Genomic DNA, 17809 nt, shown 5'->3' on the forward strand with positions numbered 1-17809 from the left:
AGTCGTGGTGCAATTTTTTTTGCTGAAAGCTCTGACCAATTCTTGCTCATATGTTGTTTGAAAATTTGATGCAAAACCATATTATACAATTAAAATAATTACACAAACAAAATTATTAAAAAATATCAACTCTACAGTTAAAATTGTAGTTATAGTAAATTAGGGTCTTGTCACCACAAGCTCTATTGTTGACCACTTGACTTCTCCACAACACATGCAGCTCATGGCCTTACTCTTCTCTGATTGCTTGGCCCTACGATCAAAAAGTTGAGCAAGTTTGTGCTTGAGAGAGGTGTGAGAGCCCCAAACAAGGCGATTCTTGTAGAAAAATATGAACAAGAATATGGCTAGAGCTGAGAATGAAGATAGCCCAGTGATCAAGAACAGCCCCTTGAAGTTGTTTACTGTTAGCCTTTTCGAGTCGGCTGCTGTCGCATTGCTTGAGCCGCAGCCTCCTCCACCGAACCATTTTCTTGAAATCTGATCCATTTTTCCATTCTCTTTCATCTCCAAGATTGCTCTTGAGACATCCGGGGCCAGCGGAGAATTCTTCTGAAACGGCTGCAATGCGATGCGATTTTTAATGCAAAATTAGTAGTAAAGTTAGTATTTACGTACTCTTAAGTTTAAAAAACTTACAAATCCAAAGCCAGAATTCCTATGGATTGAGCCAGTCATGGTGTATTTGTGGCAATAATCATTGAGGAAGAGCTTGATGGAAGGCAAGTTATCAACAATTGCAGCAACTCCTCCTCTTGTGGTGCCTAAAGAGAGTGCTTCATCATACTCTTGAAAGGAGGTGAGGACTTTGAACTTTGATTCGTCTGGTTGAGTTGCATCCAATGCTGCCCTCACAAATGACCCTTCTTTGAAACCAACTGATTCTCCTTTCATTGTTATGTCCCGAAAGTCTGTGGTGTCATCTAGCTGCTTCACTGTCCGCAGTGATGTCAAGTTTGCAGTGTAGCTCGCTGTTAGAACCAGCACAGCAAACAGCCATACGATCACCACGAATCTTGACAGGTTGCTCTTCACTTTCTCCTCTGCCATATATCAAAAAGTATTCACACTTCCAAATTTTACATGTTCTCCGTGCTTCTGTAACTGTGACAATCGTATTATTAAAACTTGGTTGAACATGAATAACTCCCTTTACGTGCTACGCGAACTAGTATTATTCATAGATTAATTTTCAATAGCACAGACAAAGAGGGGTTTAGGACTTACTCTGTGAGAAGGTTAGTGTGGAGAAGGCAAACCATAAGATCATCCCTACTTGCTGATGAAGGGGGCCTTGGAACTCTTCGTTGAAGCGATGCTCGAGGACCCACACAACAAAGCCAGTGAAGACGAAGAATGCTCCGGTTGTGAGCCATAGCTGGCCTGACAGAGGCTCCATGAAATCCCAACTACTCTCCTTGCTTTCCTTTATTGGCACAACTGTTGAGATCCCAGATTCTATGTAGGGAATGGTGATGTCTGCTTGCTTTGATCGCTTAGCTGACATCGTTACGTCTGCAACCACGCCATCAAGCTTCTGCAAGATACATTTAATTGGATTGGGTTGCTCAAATTTCATTAGCCAAATGAGAGTTGTGAATTTACCTTGAGGGCTAGTTGTTGAATGAGGCTATCATAGTTATAAAAAGTGCTATTTTGATCAGCATTTTTGAAAGCTATGTATTCAAATTGAACTGGATAAGGCAGTGATATCATGGCCTCTTCAAACACATCAATGCAGAAACCACTTGCATTAACTTTGCCTGTTTCTTCATCTATTGAAACATCCAAAAGCTGGCTAGTTCTGCATTTCGTAGGCACTCCGATCCTCAGCTTCCTCGCATTCGCAGCTGCCACTCCCCACCCTCGTGGCGCCTCGCTCGTCTGCCCCGGCCACACCACAGCTCCTAGCCTCTGCTTCGGATCATCATTATCATCTCCCTTCTTCAGTCTCTTGGAAATCCCATGATTTTTCTTCCAGAATCCCACACTGTTTGCTCCATTGCCTATCACATTCATGATCTCAAACACAGAAGGCTGCAATTCACCATTCTTGATCATGAAATCCCCACTCAACCCTTTTGAGGTGAAGTTTTTGAGCAAATGAGCAAGTTTTGGACCACTATTTGAAGTCCCTATTGCTTCCAAATCTGTCAAATTACCTCTACCAACGCCCGTTTTATTGAATCTCGGAGATGCATCCACACCTACGCGCTCCACGGATTCTGCTAGAGCAACTATGGTGTCATAAGCCCACAAACCAAAAACGTTCAGTTCTGAAGTTTCAAGCTCCATATTCTCCTGACGAAACCTCTTCCTCCATCGCCCAGTGAAGTTGTGAACTTCACTGGACCGCGGGGAACAGGCCTTCACGCCAACCACGCCTTGCATGGCCTCAATAGTCTCGGAATCCACCGAGTCCAACAAGCTAGTGAGCGCGTCCGCGATGATCCAAGCGTACCCCTCCTCCATCATCCCGGCTCTCCGTGCCATCTTGAAGAAACGCGACGCCACAGGTGGGAGCATGTGGACGACAAACACCCTCGTCTGCATCTTCTTCAGCTCGAACAGTCTTTCGAGAATGGCGTCGTTGTCAGCGGAAGGGGAGATTAGTGTCATGTTTGAGACAAGAGCGTTGCTCTCGAGCAAATCCTCTGCTAGAAATGGCAAGAGGCCACTCCCGTAGTTGGTGTCTTCGTAGACTAAGACGACTTCCCTCCAACCAAAGTGGTTGACGATTGCGGCAACTGCTTTGGCTTGAGAAGCAGAGGACCATGAAGATCTGATGAAGAAAGGGGATTCATGAGGGGATAGAGATGGACTGGTTGCTGGTGAGATTATTGGGACATTCACTTTGTCACCAATATCTATTACAAAATCTGCTTGAATGGATCTTTGTGGCCCAAAAATCGCTATTACTTCACTGTTTTTCAGCAGATCTATAGCTGCAACGAAACTTCAAATCTTACCAAAATTGAATTCTTCATCCAAATCCTATCAATTTAAAGTTTGAATCTCATAGCTAAAATTAACATCTGAAATTTAAAATAATTCCACCTCATAAACACTCAATACTTATACACATGCAATAGTGACATTTATGCACAATTAAAAAAAACTCTATACACATACTATTCAACATATATACACACTCTCATAGACAATTCAAAATCACACAAAAGTAACATAATATAAATAAATATATTCAATTAATTAGAAGTCAATATCTTTTAGTTTCAAATTATAAGTACAACTTTATACTTCCAGAGTTTCGTCAAATTAGTGACTCGATTTCCTTGTTAGGATGTATTACCACTTTAAAGTAAAAATACCACTCTCTACAGCTTATTAGATCACCTGCTTATTCTTTCTCCACTTTATTCACCAAATAGTACTATTGCACAAAACATAAAATGCTCCACGAAATTCTTATTCAAACAATTTCAATTTCATTATACTGCTAAACACTCCCTGAAAGAGGATATCGAAGTGATACATGCATACCTGTAGAAGCTGCAGAGACGATATCACTGTTTGAGTCTTTGAAATGAGGCACGATCATCGTTTTGTAAGTGTTTTTGGAGTAGAAATCTTCGATGGCCATAGAAATGCAAGTTTTGTACATCTTTCCAAGAGGTGTCTGCAGATCAAGAATGATTCCCACATCAGCCTTTGCAGCAGCAGTGGTGTTGAATCCATTCGTGAAATGAAAGAGAAGATGAAGAAGAAAAGTCAAGAATGTGAGTCTTGAAATAAGCAGCATAATTGTATAATAGTAATACTATGCAGAATCTAAGATTGGTAATATTGAAAGACCATGAATGTTTATAATAGAACTACTTCAAGTCTAGAAAGGGGATTTAGTGTGTATGCATTATATGTGTTTGATTTAGTCAGCATGAATTTGGTGACTTTTAAATATAGTTATAATTTTTTTATTGTGACATTAATTGGCTAATACTATCTTGGAGTGCATTTCAAAATACTTTTAGTATTACTAACTATATTTGTGTCCCACTATTAATTCATTATTCAAGTCGATATATAGTTTGTCCCCCTATTAAATTCATTATTCAAGTTGATATATAGTTTGTGCCCCACTATTAATTTCCTTATCTAAGTACATTAAAACGATGAAAGCTTTATGGATAAGCAAACATCCTACTCCTTTTTCTTCAAGTAAAAAACAAATTATTTATTAAATTAGAGATATTATTAATATAGCAAATTGTGATTGACATTTAATTAGATAGTAATTGTAAAATATTTAAATGTTATATCGTCCATGTATTAACCGACCAAATTATAGTATAAGAATTTTTCTCTGGAGTAGCGTATATCCTATGTTACTTTGGAGTTTGGATGATATCTCTTGACCTATTCTTGCATATAACCACAAGTAATTTCCATGAAAATTCTTAAACTGGAATATTAGTTCAATACTGGAATTATTTTAGCAGAAGTCGGCGAATAATGGTTAATGTCAACATGAATTTGCCATTTTATATTCTTGTTATTGTTTTAGGCATGCATTAGCCCTTCGCCACATAGCTATTATCAACATATCTTTATCCTATTGTTACTTAAGCAATTAATCTTCTAGTTCATAAAAAATAAACAAAAACACATTAGAAGTCAATATAAATAAAAATTACTTATATAGGAGTACAAGACATTTTCAAGTTGATTGCTGGCCAATCAACCATTTGTTCTAGTAGTGCTAGTTGCTTAAGTGTCAATTTCAACACGAGAGAGAGAGAGAGAGAGAGAGTTCTTGCAAATTTTGGATTGGTAACATTACAAGAAAAGCTTGTAACATATAACACAAACAAACTATGCAAATTTAGGTTCTGTACTAACACCTTATCAACATATACACACTCAAAATGCTCCTCTGCTGAGAAACAATAAAGAATTTCTAGCCTTCCAAGAAATCATATTTATGGCTACAAATCTACTGCTTTGGCCATTAAAAGGGGTAAAGAAAAAAATATGGAACAAGCAAATACTATAAAGGCATTTTACCCGTCACAAACCGTGAGTCTGCAGTCTAATGTACAGATTCTGTAACAATTTTGCCTCAGGAACTTCCATGAGATCTCATGGATGAGATAGATTGAGCTGAAACAGAAGCGGTTGGACTGTTGAGGTCGCGCTCTACGTTGGTGTTCTTCGGTTGACCACTCAGCTTCTCTATCGCGTCTTGACAAACTTCATTGAACCAGTCATCTTCTGGAAGTACACTGCAAAAGGAAAAACACCGCTCACAAGTTCATAATTAATCAATCCGTCAAAGTAAATGATGAATTAGCCAATAGTATTATTTTTATTTATCTGTCTGATAGCTGTATATCTCTTTTGCTGGGGTCGCCGGGAGTTAGGTTGTTGGTCATGTAGCAAACAATTCGTCACTCCGACATGTAAGCCCAAAACTAATGTTTACTCATCAATAAGAAACCAGGGTGATATATGCAAGGATACTCCCAGCAAAAATGCCATTATTTATTGTGGAGATCTCTATAAGCTTATCCCACGGAATTCTAGTTCAGCTTTTTGTAGTGACAGTCTCTTTTCCATCCATGACATTATCAATTTATCAGAGATGTTCATTAAATTATTTCAAACAAACAATATAAATAATGACAATAAGCTCAATGAAATCTGAACATGGGAAAATTAATTATGGAAAATTACCTATATGGATCCATGCCTGTTGAAGAAAATGCAGCAATTGCTTTATTTATAATATCATTCACTACACGGTGCAAGTTCCTGGACAAGTAGCGGCCTTGCGAGGCGAAACACATGACAAATTTCATATCCAGATAGAACTGCAAGAATTAAGATTATGAATACACAGACAAGGGGAATGGAAAATAGGGGCAATCACAGAGCGGATATCAGTTTTCCAAACCTGTTGTAGACCAAGATCACCCAATGGCCTAGATCCTTCCTCGATGTCATCCCAAAATGTTTGATCTTCTGAAAGCCATAAAATGACAGTCTCTGTGAGCCTCATTAACAACAGTGTGGCAAATCTCTCCCGGCCTACGAACATATCTGCTGCTATACTAGCCATTCTATTCAACTTGGCATAAAGATCCTGGAAGCATAGAATATAGAATACAATAAATGAATGTACAGCTTTTCAAAATTTAGCGATGGAAGGATGGATGTCAATAGATTGTACACCATATTTTGTCCAAAAATTAACACCAATATGCAAACAGTTTATAGAGATAGGGAAGCCAACTGATCAAATTAAATATATAAGTATACCTGAAACACTGGAGTAGGGAACCACTCAATTTCATCAGCGTTCCCACTCATACTTATGTATGTCTCCGCAGTCAGATAGCTATCACCTTCTTCCGTGAAAATGAGGTCTAGAGCATGTTGGCGGCAGAAACTATCTTTCAATCTATCAACAGAACTCACAAGGCGCCTCCTCCATTCCCTTTGCTCAGGATTACGATTTTGGCGGTCCATGGGCCTTCTACGAGCATCGTCCTTGTAATTAGCCTGACTTAATGGGGCTAGCTTCATTGCTGCACGAGGCAAAAGCTCCTCAGCAAGTAAGGATGCATTGGCAAGCAATGCTATTTGTTGTACTTCGGTTTCAGCCATTCGAACAATTTTATTTCCCGAACCCTCAAAATCTGCCTCCTCATCCATTGAAGCGGGTAGAGCTTTTATGAGCATACTTACATAAGAGTTGAAAACCTGGAACAAGCCATCCAGCGTTCTTGTCCCTAACTGCATGCTCAATAGGGGCCCTACATCTTCAAAGAAGTCCTGCACAAGCAACCATAAACACCATAATCAGGATCGAGGTTAGCACCATCTACAAAGAATATCTTACAGAAGAGAGCTATTGTAGATAATGTGTTGGCAAAAGTATTGAGTGCATAAGAAATAGTATGTTAAGTAGTTAGCACACCCTTAAGAGTTTAAAAATCAGAAAAAAAAAGTGGAACGATGGTCAATAAATCATACTGATAAAAGTTTATCACAACAGAAGATCGTCTGATGTTTTATAAACTGCCAGTTCCTAGGAATACTTTTTTGAGGGTGATGTATTTCCTGGTGATAAAGGTAACAATTTGAAAATGTTATTCAGTCAAGCCTGTGAATCAGGAATCAGTACAAGATATTCGTCATACTCTGCTCAAACTTCAGAACATAATAAAATTTACCTGAACCATTGTATTGAAACGATGAGCACTACTTGAAAGCTTGTGCTGATGTGCCAATGCGCTACCAGAAACAGCTATAGTCGTTCTTCCAGACAAACGCACAGCGCCAGGAGGATATGTGAGCTCCCAATCATCAGCAGCGGCTAACGCAGCTGTACTCTCTTCAATTCGCTTCAAATTAGCATCCAGAGCTTGCTCAACGCTGTGTCTGAAAAGCTTTATAAGAACAGGACAAAGAGCAAGTCCACGAGCTTCAAGTAAGGAACAGTGCCCTAATGCTATTTGAACGCATTCTGCAGCAGATCTCAATCCTCCAGCAGCTGCTGATGAAGCTAGTGCATGTCTTTTGACTAGAAGTGCATATGCTTCTGTCTGTTTTGTTGCCCACATGACAAGCTCAGATGTATAAGCTGTTTCCTTGCCAAAAATAGCCTTGGAATCACTTGCTGCTTGAGAAATGGCAGAGAATACAAGCTGTGAAAGAGCTGCTGTATATGCTCCACCATAAGATGTGTTTGATGGGCGGAGACTTTGCATGTTGTATTGATACCTCTGATAATGAGCATTAAGGAGTAAACTATGAGCACGTGGACCATCACCTAGCTTTTTAAGAGCAGATATTGATGCACGAAGCTCAGAACCCCGCGTGGAAGGTTGGCAGGCAGCTTCAGCAAGCTGATCAGCTAACCTTTGTCTGCGTTCAGTTATAGAAGTCTGAAGTGACAAAAGCATGAAGGGAGACAGAGTTTTCTTTTCTTTTGCTTCAGCCACAATACGCTCACCTTCATCAAGGCTGACTAAAGCTTCGTCAATCCTTCTTTCGGCTAACAATACATCAAGAAAATCAGGAAATTCTGTTGACCATTTCTCTAACTCAGAAGGTTCTCCTACTTCGTCGTTGGACAAACCAGTTGACACTGAACCCTCAGGAACATTGTCAGATGAAGATTCAATATGAACTCCCTCAGCTAGATTATGAATCAGTGTTGCCTGAGTGGACAGCAAGTTTCTCATTGATGAAAGTTCACCCTCTAAGTCTGATATCTCTTTGGACGTACTGCAGTTTTAATAGAAAGTAAGACGAAATCTATTCCATTAGTAAGTTGCATTACAGCAGACTGTAATAACTAAATAGATCTAGTTTACGGTAAAATATGCTGGATGCACGCCAAAAACATATGATAATAGCAAAGTGTCCCAATTAAGAAGAATAGAGGAGAGGATCTCAAGGAGTTCTCTATCGTTCAGGTCATTAAAGAGAAGGTTGGCAGATATTTGGTCAATATGAACACGCAGCAGCTATTGAGCACTTGGACAGCATTTTGATTTTCAGTAGCATAATAATATCTAAATGCAACTCAAACAAAGAGGTAGCTCCACATCTTAGGTCTTTGAATGCCTTTCTGCATTCCAGTTGAAGTCTATACAATAGCGGGCCTAAGGGCAGAGTGATGACATTGTTACAACAACCCTGACATAACCACAAAGAACTCACCGAATAAAAGCAGTATAATTCGCGAAAACACTTCGGCGCATTTCTTCAGCAGAAGCTCTTTTCAGATCAACAAGATTTGAGCATAATTGCCTAATTTCCTGCAAAATTGTTCAAACTGTTATATTGAGCACAAGCTCCCATTTCCTAATGAAGACTAAAATCAAATTCAAAACACGCCCCCACCCCTCAAATGTCCTCCTACTGGAGGAGATGATAAGACATTTCCCAGTTGGATTTGCTACTTTAGGCCACTTTACATAAAATGGACTGAGGTAGTAAGTGAGGTGGGGAGGATGTTCACTTAATTCATATGGTATGCAAAGGAGATATAATCGATAAAATAAAAATGGTATACGAAGCATAATGCAGTGAATGTGATTAATGAATGCATCATTCCAAATCATCAGATCTTTTCTCTTTTACGGTTCTACTGAAATCAGATTCTCTTCTCTGCCCACCACAATTGCTCGTTCTCAATACCTATTTTTAGTAAGAGCCAACAACTCAAAAGTTGTAACATCAACCCCCCATAAACACAATATTGAATAAAATCATTCCTATTTGTTGGTATGTTTGCTAAATCCCAACTTGTTTCTCTACATCAAAACAAAGGCAAGAAAAAATCAATGTGGAATATTATGTTTCTCATAGTACCAACTTCATTGAGCTATCTATACCAAATTTTCAGATTATAAGAACATGATCTGAGAAAACTTATTCTATGATCATCACGGAGAAATGTGAAACTAATCCTTATACTACTATACTATTTTATCAAGGGAAAAAACACCTATAAATAGGAAAAAGTATTCCTTAATCATTAACCAATTATTGTCAAACAAGTTGCAATCATATATTCTTTCGCGCATTTTTCCCCAACCAAATTAAAATCCAAAACAGAAGTTCTCCGTTTCCCCAATCACAGCAAAAATTCCTCACATACCTTTTCGCTGAGCGAATGACACCTGGACTGCACAAAGCCATCGGCATCGAAGTTATCAGACCTGAAAACTTTCAAATTTTCCTCAAATTTCACCACTCCGTCTTTGACATTTCCCTTCACTGAAGCTCCCGTGTGCGCCGCTCTTGACCGAGTCGATTTCGCCGAAGCCATTGCTAAATAGACTTCCCCGGGAACGAATTAAATGAACCAAAACCAATCGGGTAAACTAAGCTGAGCAAAAACAGATTCACCCGCAATTCGGCGGCTCAGATCCCGCAGCTGCTGCTCCAAACACTAAGCTAGGGCAGCTCCGATCCGAAACTGGTGAGAAATCAAGAGATGGATACAGTATAGATGAGATTAGGGATTGAATCAGCCATTAAAGATAAAAACGGGAGGTTTTGCTGAGTTGGTTTTGGTTGACGGAATGTTTTGGTGGACTGCCAAAGAAACCACTCCTACTTTTGTTTGGATTAAAATACCGATATTTTTTTTAATCAAAATTGGGATCATTATTGATCCATTTTTGGTGATAAATTAATACCCAATTTCAAACTTTCTCAAGATACATAACGTATCTCCCCACAAATGAAATAATTGTAGCTTATCCTATTCATCTTTATTTAAATCTTTTATATACCTAGATATTTTTTCTACATTTTTATCGGGTATATATAATTGTCATATTGCGAATTGTATGATCTTACTTACATGGAAAATAGGAAATTTTTGGTGAACCCTTTCATTAAAAATGTCTTTAAAATTAGTGAGCTGAAATTTCAATACATTATCAAGGGAAAAATTATGCTCCCTCTTTATCAAAAGTGTACTTTGGGTTCAACATGAATATATAATAAACATATGGTAAATAATGCACTAGTACTTTGGATTTGCCATTATGGTAAATAATGTACTACTACTTACTTTGGATTTGTCATAAATTTAATAAATACATTTGATAAATAATCGGACAAAACTTCAACATCGTAATATAAAACTAACTTAAAAGTTTGGTCATTTTCACCTTTACCAAACTCTACCTTAGCAGTCTTGACAGTATGAAGATTCATTTTGGTGCATTCTTAAAGTAAACTTTATTGAAGAAAGATGTGTACAAACATAATTGATAATCAAGACAAATTACTGAAAGCAAACTGGAATAGCTGGCCGTGGAGAAAGCCAACCAATCTGTCCAACAATAATTGCAATAAACTAGTGCTTTTCAATATGAGAGCTCTGGCAAAATGATTGGCAATAGCACAGCAAAAAGATGTCAAAACATTCACATTATTATCAGTCCATTTGGATAGGACTCAGCTCACAAGACAGGTGAAGTTTGTGAGGGAATTACTACACCAGAATAGTTTGTATCACAATAAAACGAATACGAAAAAGGACCTTAGCTTTATGCTGGTGTCATCCTCATTCAGGAGTGTCGGTGCGGATGGCTGAAAAGCAATGAAAAACTCCAATCAGAAAATAGTGCATTTTTCTTATTATTGGTTGAAAATAGTAATTGAGAAAAAAAAAATAGTAGTGTGCGCTATAAAAGCAGCAAGATAGCATAACATGTACAGCTCCTTATTAGAATTTCTTACATCAAAGATAAAAACACCTGATTAAAAAGATAACCAAATCTCTCACGTACAATCTAAGAGACCATAGTCGCTTGTAATATATTGTGTTCACACTATTCTGGTACAAACTCTAAAGTTCACATATTCGTCTTTCATCTGATTGTGGTATTAATAATTAATCTAATGACAATGGATAAAATGTCTCTTTATTTGGTCTTATATCTGATTGTGGAATTAATCTAATGACAATGTATAAAAATGTCTCTTCATTTGGTCTTACATCAGATTGTGGTATTAATCTACAAAACCAGCGATCCTACATAAAACATTAAAACCACAGTGATCCAGAGATCATTACCGTCCTGAAAGATAAATCCACCATAGCTGGATAAACAGTCCAGGAAACTTAGACAAAAATAAGCAAGCACCTAAATGTTTGTTTCAAGCTAGGCCTCATCCCATGATTTATTTTCTAACAGGATTACAGGAATAAGCGGAACTTACACAAAAATAAGTAAGCCCCTAAATATTTGTTAGTGAGTTGCTCCTTCGTTGGAAATTGAGGTGACAGAATACATTGAACATGGAAGCAATATATTTTCTCAACACAAACAGTGCTTAAAAGGTTAATGTTCAAGGAAACAGCAGGTTATTCTGAATTTAACAGGGACTTATAGGCCTAGTTTTAAGGTGACTCTATAAATTACTAACAGTGATAGTTAGCTAAGAAACAATTGAGATATATGTCTGGCTCTCCAATTGAGCTAAGATGCCAGAGATGGTGAAGAAGTGTAGCGGATAATAGCTGGAACAACAACGATAAATGATGTTCCAATAAACAGCTCGCTCAGTCAGAGTGGATATGTCCCAAAAATGGTCATCCTAACTTCCTAAATGAACAAGAAACAGTTTCACAATTTGCAACTAGTAGCCCAATATGAAATCACTATAGAAAAACAGTGTTTTCTTAGGAAAGGAGATTCGAGAACAATGAAGGTAAACAGGGGACAAGTCCTTCTTAACACTAGCTTAAAAGCCGCCAAAGACAAAACAAATGATCGAAAAGCATTTAGTTCGAAAAGTACATCGCATATAAACAATATCAACAGCGCAGTAAATGCCCACCCCATTTTTTGAGACACCTATCAAGTAGGAGTAGCATTCCTATTATCTAACCCTTCTCAACAACAGGGAATAACCATCGCCAACCATTTATCCTAAAAATTTTAGGTACATTACGCTTCAAACTCAGGTCCAGTAAAACACAAACCCCAAGCTTATTGTAGACATCCCAATTGAGAAAGTTCAATCAGAAATCATAAACCTCAAAATCAAAATCCAATAAATACAAAGCATGAATCAATAACAACCAAACATTCAACCCTAATAGCCTCGAAACAGCTGAGACGAATCAATCGTCAACGAAAAACACAACCAAAGACCTAATTGATCGGGAAAAAAAAGAAACAGATCACAAAATAATCCAAAAACAAAATTGAAAGGGGAATAAAAAATACTTGGTTTCTCAGGCTTGCCGTCAACCCATTTGGAAACGTTAAAATGGACCTTCTCACGGGACAAAGCTTCGGATCTGTAAGGCTCCTTCAAACACTGCCTGACGAGAGTGGCGCAGAGATTGGAGTAGGTTATGTAGGTCATTCCGGTAGCTCTCCAAAACGGTTGCGCAGCGCTGGACGACATTTCTTCCTCTCTCTCTCTCTCTCTCTCTCTCTCTCAGTAGCTCTTTTGTGTGTGTGTGTGTGTGTGTGTGATTTAGTAGTGATATTTGGGTTCCCGCTAATGGGCTGCCATTTTACATGGGCCCATTTCTCTACTCTAACTTGAGTTTTCTATTTACGGCCCATATGTACTTTCTTCCATTTTTTTAGCTCAGAGGAAAGCAAGCCGGTTAGAATTGAGTCATTAACCGTTGGTTCTCGAAGAAATTGATGAATGGGAATTCTATGCCTCATCATTGCATTGATAGAATTAGAAAATAAAAAAGTGTTTGGATGTCTCAAATGAATGGATTTTATTTTTATGATTTATTGCACAGATGAAACTAGAAAATGCATATTAATAAGGAACGAATAGATGTTAATTTATTAATCATTTGGCATTGGTGAAATTATAAAATAGCACCGTTTAGATGTTCTCAAAGGAACATGAATGATTTCACAATAATTATAAAATAGCGATGTTGTGAGAGGAACATGATTCACAATACGAATGTCATGTCGTCGATAGAGATTACAATCGGTATCATTCGGATGTTCCCCGAGAGTTCGACCATTTCTTCTATTTCATTCAAAATAGAAACATAAATTTTATTTTTATTTTTTCAAAACAACAAAATGAGTAAATAACTCTTCAAGTAATACTTATTATAAGTTATATTGATCATTTTAACGAGCTAACTGCAACAAACAAGGAATGTAGATTGGTAAACACATGCCCATTATACAAGCAAAACAGCATTGATGCAACCATCGTTTTCAGGATTATTGGTAACTTGGGCGTATTTTCCTGCATCCACCATACAGCAAAGAGTAAGAATCATATACCAGCTTGGCTTTAAATAAACTTAAACAAAACAATAGCATAGTGACGTGAGCAGACATACCCCACACAACTTTCCCAGCAGGCGTGACGAGTCCAAGTTCGCTACAATTGACCTAGATTATAGATGAAAAGCAATTTCACATGAAGTTTGGCAGATGAGGAGTTATACGAGTTATTGAAACGAAAGATTACCTCGATAATGGTTCCCCTAGTCATAACACCAAGAGAAGTATACATGGGGCCATTTGGATTTTTCTTTACACCAATGATTTCCAAATTGAAAGTGCACTTTAGTTCAGGGTGTGTTACATGTGCTTTTGTAAAACGTAGACCAGATGGGCGAATGAAACGCTCATACTTCGGAGGTTTCCTTGTGAAACTTGGTCCTACAAATGTGGCCTTTGTGATCATCCTCTTCCATTGCTTGGCTGCAACACATAAACCAAGTTCAAAATACCATGAGCATAATTATCATTAGGATAATATAGGAATACCAACTGCATGACAAAAAAAGGACATCTCAAAAAGGAAACTTACTTTTCCTTTTACCAGATCTGATTACCCTAAACATCTCATCTTCAGCAACAGGTCTAACCTACAAAGGCAGCAGATAAGGTTGATCATCAAATATAGCTCAATTATAGTATGAATGAAACATAAGATAGGAAGTGTTGGAATATGTATCAATGATTAAAAAAAAACTACTAGAATATATAACCAAGAAGTACCAAACAAAAATTTATTGAAAAATAGTCTTCGTAGTTGGCTTCCAAAAAGTTCTTATCCACAAAAAATAGGTTATGACAACTTTTCTGAGGTATGAAGGGTGGTCAAGAAGAAACCTCACATTTTACATTGCATCCCAGTGATCGTTCCGTAAAGAGGTGCCAGTTTCATAATAAAAATGATGAATCAAATTATGGAATAAATTCTATGAATACTCAGGTAGACAAAACAACAGCAACATACATATATGTGTTTTAGTCAATATGTAATGAATAAGATTTACAGTCATATCATATTATGTTGTAAGACATCTCGAAAGTTACCATCAGAGAGGTAAACTAGAAAGAAAGAAAAAAAAAGCTAGTTGTGTGAATTACCTTTGGAAGAGGAACATCCCATTTTCCTGCCTTCTCTTTCTGCTTTTGCTTGACAGTATTGCTAAGAACCTTCGCTCTTGTGGTCTCATCACGGTCAAGAAGGTATGCAGGTAGAGCTCCTTCACGGACATTATCGTCAACCTTGCGCCTAGTTGATGACTCCTCGTGCATAGCCAACCTGTAATATACAAAAAACAGTGAGTGCATATTATCACAACACAAAATGCTGAATGCATATTTAGCATAAATGAATGTAAATCTAAAGGTATCAAAGTTAGGTTTTATTTAAACACAAAAAGAAACGGGAACCAAAAGGAAAAGAATGAATGCTAAATTCAAAACCAGCAACACAATGCAAACCTATTGATTTCACTATATCATCAATTCATCATACCAAATTGAGGAAAATAACAATATGAGGAGATAAAAACATACTAATAAAACTGCCAAAAAGCTTACGTTTTCTTCAATAGCGCTTTCTCAGCATACCGCTTCTTTGCAAACATCTTACCCTTAATACCCAATGTCTGTTCATTCACCAAAAAAAAGCAAACGAAAATAAATTTCAAATTTCTCCAAAACTAAATTAAATCAACACAAATATGAAAGCAAGAAAAGAGATGCTAACGTTTTGCGCGATTTTAGAGCGCTTGTGAACTTCACGAGCCTCCTTCTTGCGCTTGCGCTCGAAGTGGTCATGGCGGTAGCCATTCCTCTTCCTGTGCAGCTCGATGTAATCTCCTTGAGGCTGTCAAAATCAACCAATTTCAGCTCAAAATTAAGCTTAAGCAATGGCAAATTAAATCAATTTCAACTAAAAATCGAAAAATTTGCAGAGAAATGAGCGAGAAGATGCTAACCATCGTGTGGTAGAACTAGGGTTTTGGATAGTTTTGGTAGAAAAGAAATTAAGAAAAAATTCGCATATTTATAGAGCTGTTTTAAAAAGGCCAATTTTTGTTAAATGGGCCTTTTTTATGTTAATAGGGCCAGACTACGAACTCTAATTCGGGCTTAGTGTACAGAAAAAAGCTTGTTTTCACCAAACCTATAAGCTCGGCCCATTGGCAAAGGCAACTGTGACCACCTACCACGGCGGAGTGTTTGGTTTGGCGGCGGCGCGGCAATCTCAACGGAAGCAAATAACAACAGAAAGGCAGCATCACCTGATCCCTCCGTTGAATCCCAGGTTTGAGTTTTTTTTATTGAAATGGAACTAGTTTTATCTTGTTACTATTTCAGATAGGAAAAATATGATTTAAAATTAGTTGGTACTATATTGATTTTCTTTGGTGTTGCAGAGTTTGGTTCATTGTGTTGATTAAGAATCATTACTCTTTTGAGTGTTGAAGAGCTTCAGCGGTGGGTGGAATGCGATAGGATGGTGCCATTCCATACTTAATGTCTTGTGTTTGACTAGATGCAAGTTTAAGTAATGCGAGTTATCAATTTTTATGATGGACTAATATGTTGGTCTCCTGGCTGGCTCAAGGCTTCTGGTTTCTGATCTTGAAGTAGCATTTGTTAGTAGTGTTTGATCACGTATAATTGCTAGAGGTTTTGTTCAGCAAAAAGATGATACATCAATGCATCCAAAGCTAGTGGAGAAATGGTTTTAGCACAAAGTCCATCAATCAGGATTTCATGTTATGATGAAGGAAGGGCTCTCAATAATACATAGCCGTATGGAGTTTCTGTTGTTGAGTTTGTTTTGGTAAAACTACTTCAATTTAACCAAATACAGTATTAAACTCTTCCACTTGCTATTATATGCTTATCTTGAAGAGCTTTTGCATTGTTTGGTTAAGTTGTCAAAATGCACATGTAGCACAAATTATAATTCTACTCAATTATGGTGTTTCCATTGGCTTGCAAATCATGCATAGCATATTTGAGCGTTCCCTACACATTTATTTGGTGTCATGAGAGATTGTTACAAAATTTGAGCTTCCAATATGTCTAATTTAATGTGTATGATTGTCCAATTAAAGTGTCCAATAAAGATTAAGTTTGGGCTAAAAGTGTATTTATTCGTTATGGAAATAAGGGTAGATACCATATAAAATTTTCTATTTGATGATGGACTGAATAAAAAATAAAGGGACTTATATTTTATATAAGTATAAGCTAGGGTTATAGTCCCTAGACGTCATAAGAACGTTTGATATCTTTGTATTCTCGTTTGATATCTTTGTATTCTCTCGGCAGACTATTGTAAATAACGTAGATAAGAATCTTCTCTATATTATTTTCAAATTTACTTTACTATTTATCCACTTTAACTATTTATTACGATTTTTTCAAAACGAGTGCACATAATTAATTGACTCAATTTTTTTTGGGAAAGGGGGAGTAATTTTTTTTTTGGAATTAGTTGGTGGTATATAATTTCTTCTCCCAATTTTTGATAGTGATGTGGAAAATAATACGCTTTATATTTGGGCTCATTTTGAGTATTTTGGGCTGAATTAGTGGGTAAACTTGGTTTTTGTGAGCCCTTTCCCAGTATTTAGGAAATACTCCTATTATTGAAGGAAATATTTTTTATCTTCAATTTCCAAAGGTTTATTCGTTATATATTACAGATTAACGAAAAACATTGAATATGCGTTTAGGTTTATGTATTTTGGCTTTCAAATAATATACACAAATTATTGAGAGAAAAAGTCAAAGATATTGTAATCTTTAATAATGAAATTTGTACATGAAGATTTGATTCTATCTTCATTAATTATAATCTATTAAAGAATAATACTAATATGGAAATAAGAGATATATATAGAATTGAATGTCATACATATCTTTTTAGAATACGTGTTGGTATTTAGGAATTTTGTAGAAAAATATGGGAATGTTGATATGAAAAGGATCAAGGATGGGTTAGGAAATACTCCGCATTTAAATTTATTTTTGAAAGTTGGGTGTTATAAAGG

General features: G+C 37.0%; 3 protein-coding genes across 4 annotated transcripts; all 3 read right to left on the minus strand.

The window, feature by feature from the left end:
• Nucleotides 1-39: 39 nt before the first annotated feature.
• On the minus strand, nt 40-3883 carry LOC121799472 (glutamate receptor 2.7-like). 2 transcript variants are annotated; one of them, XM_042198858.1, is made up of 5 exons: nt 3505-3882; nt 1606-2945; nt 1228-1537; nt 640-1043; nt 40-561 (listed from the first exon to the last, which is right to left on the minus strand). In XM_042198858.1, the coding sequence occupies exons 1-5, from the start codon at nt 3761-3763 to the stop codon at nt 160-162; spliced, it is 2715 nt and encodes a 904-aa protein (XP_042054792.1). In that variant the 5' UTR covers nt 3764-3882; the 3' UTR covers nt 40-159. The 2 variants fall into 2 exon arrangements, with proteins under 2 accessions (XP_042054792.1, XP_042054793.1); XM_042198859.1 differs by lacking the exon at nt 40-561 and having other exon boundaries at nt 768-1104; nt 3505-3883.
• Nucleotides 3884-4771: 888 nt separating this feature from the next.
• Nucleotides 4772-10100, minus strand: LOC121797704 (exocyst complex component EXO84B-like). Its single transcript, XM_042196380.1, has 7 exons — nt 9635-10100; nt 8692-8789; nt 7197-8253; nt 6280-6795; nt 5915-6103; nt 5695-5831; nt 4772-5243 (listed from the first exon to the last, which is right to left on the minus strand). Exons 1-7 carry the CDS (start codon nt 9803-9805, stop codon nt 5081-5083), a joined length of 2331 nt encoding a protein of 776 aa, XP_042052314.1. The 5' UTR covers nt 9806-10100; the 3' UTR covers nt 4772-5080.
• A 3466-nt stretch (nt 10101-13566) lies between these two features.
• Nucleotides 13567-15772, minus strand: LOC121801635 (ribosome biogenesis protein NSA2 homolog). Its single transcript, XM_042201168.1, has 8 exons — nt 15737-15772; nt 15505-15624; nt 15336-15403; nt 14877-15054; nt 14311-14368; nt 13966-14201; nt 13835-13886; nt 13567-13737 (listed from the first exon to the last, which is right to left on the minus strand). The coding sequence occupies exons 1-8, from the start codon at nt 15737-15739 to the stop codon at nt 13670-13672; spliced, it is 783 nt and encodes a 260-aa protein (XP_042057102.1). The 5' UTR covers nt 15740-15772; the 3' UTR covers nt 13567-13669.
• Between the last annotated feature and the right edge of the window lie 2037 nt (nt 15773-17809).

Source organism: Salvia splendens, chromosome 4, assembly GCF_004379255.2.
Source record: "Salvia splendens isolate huo1 chromosome 4, SspV2, whole genome shotgun sequence".
Classification (NCBI taxonomy): Eukaryota; Viridiplantae; Streptophyta; class Magnoliopsida; order Lamiales; family Lamiaceae; genus Salvia; species Salvia splendens.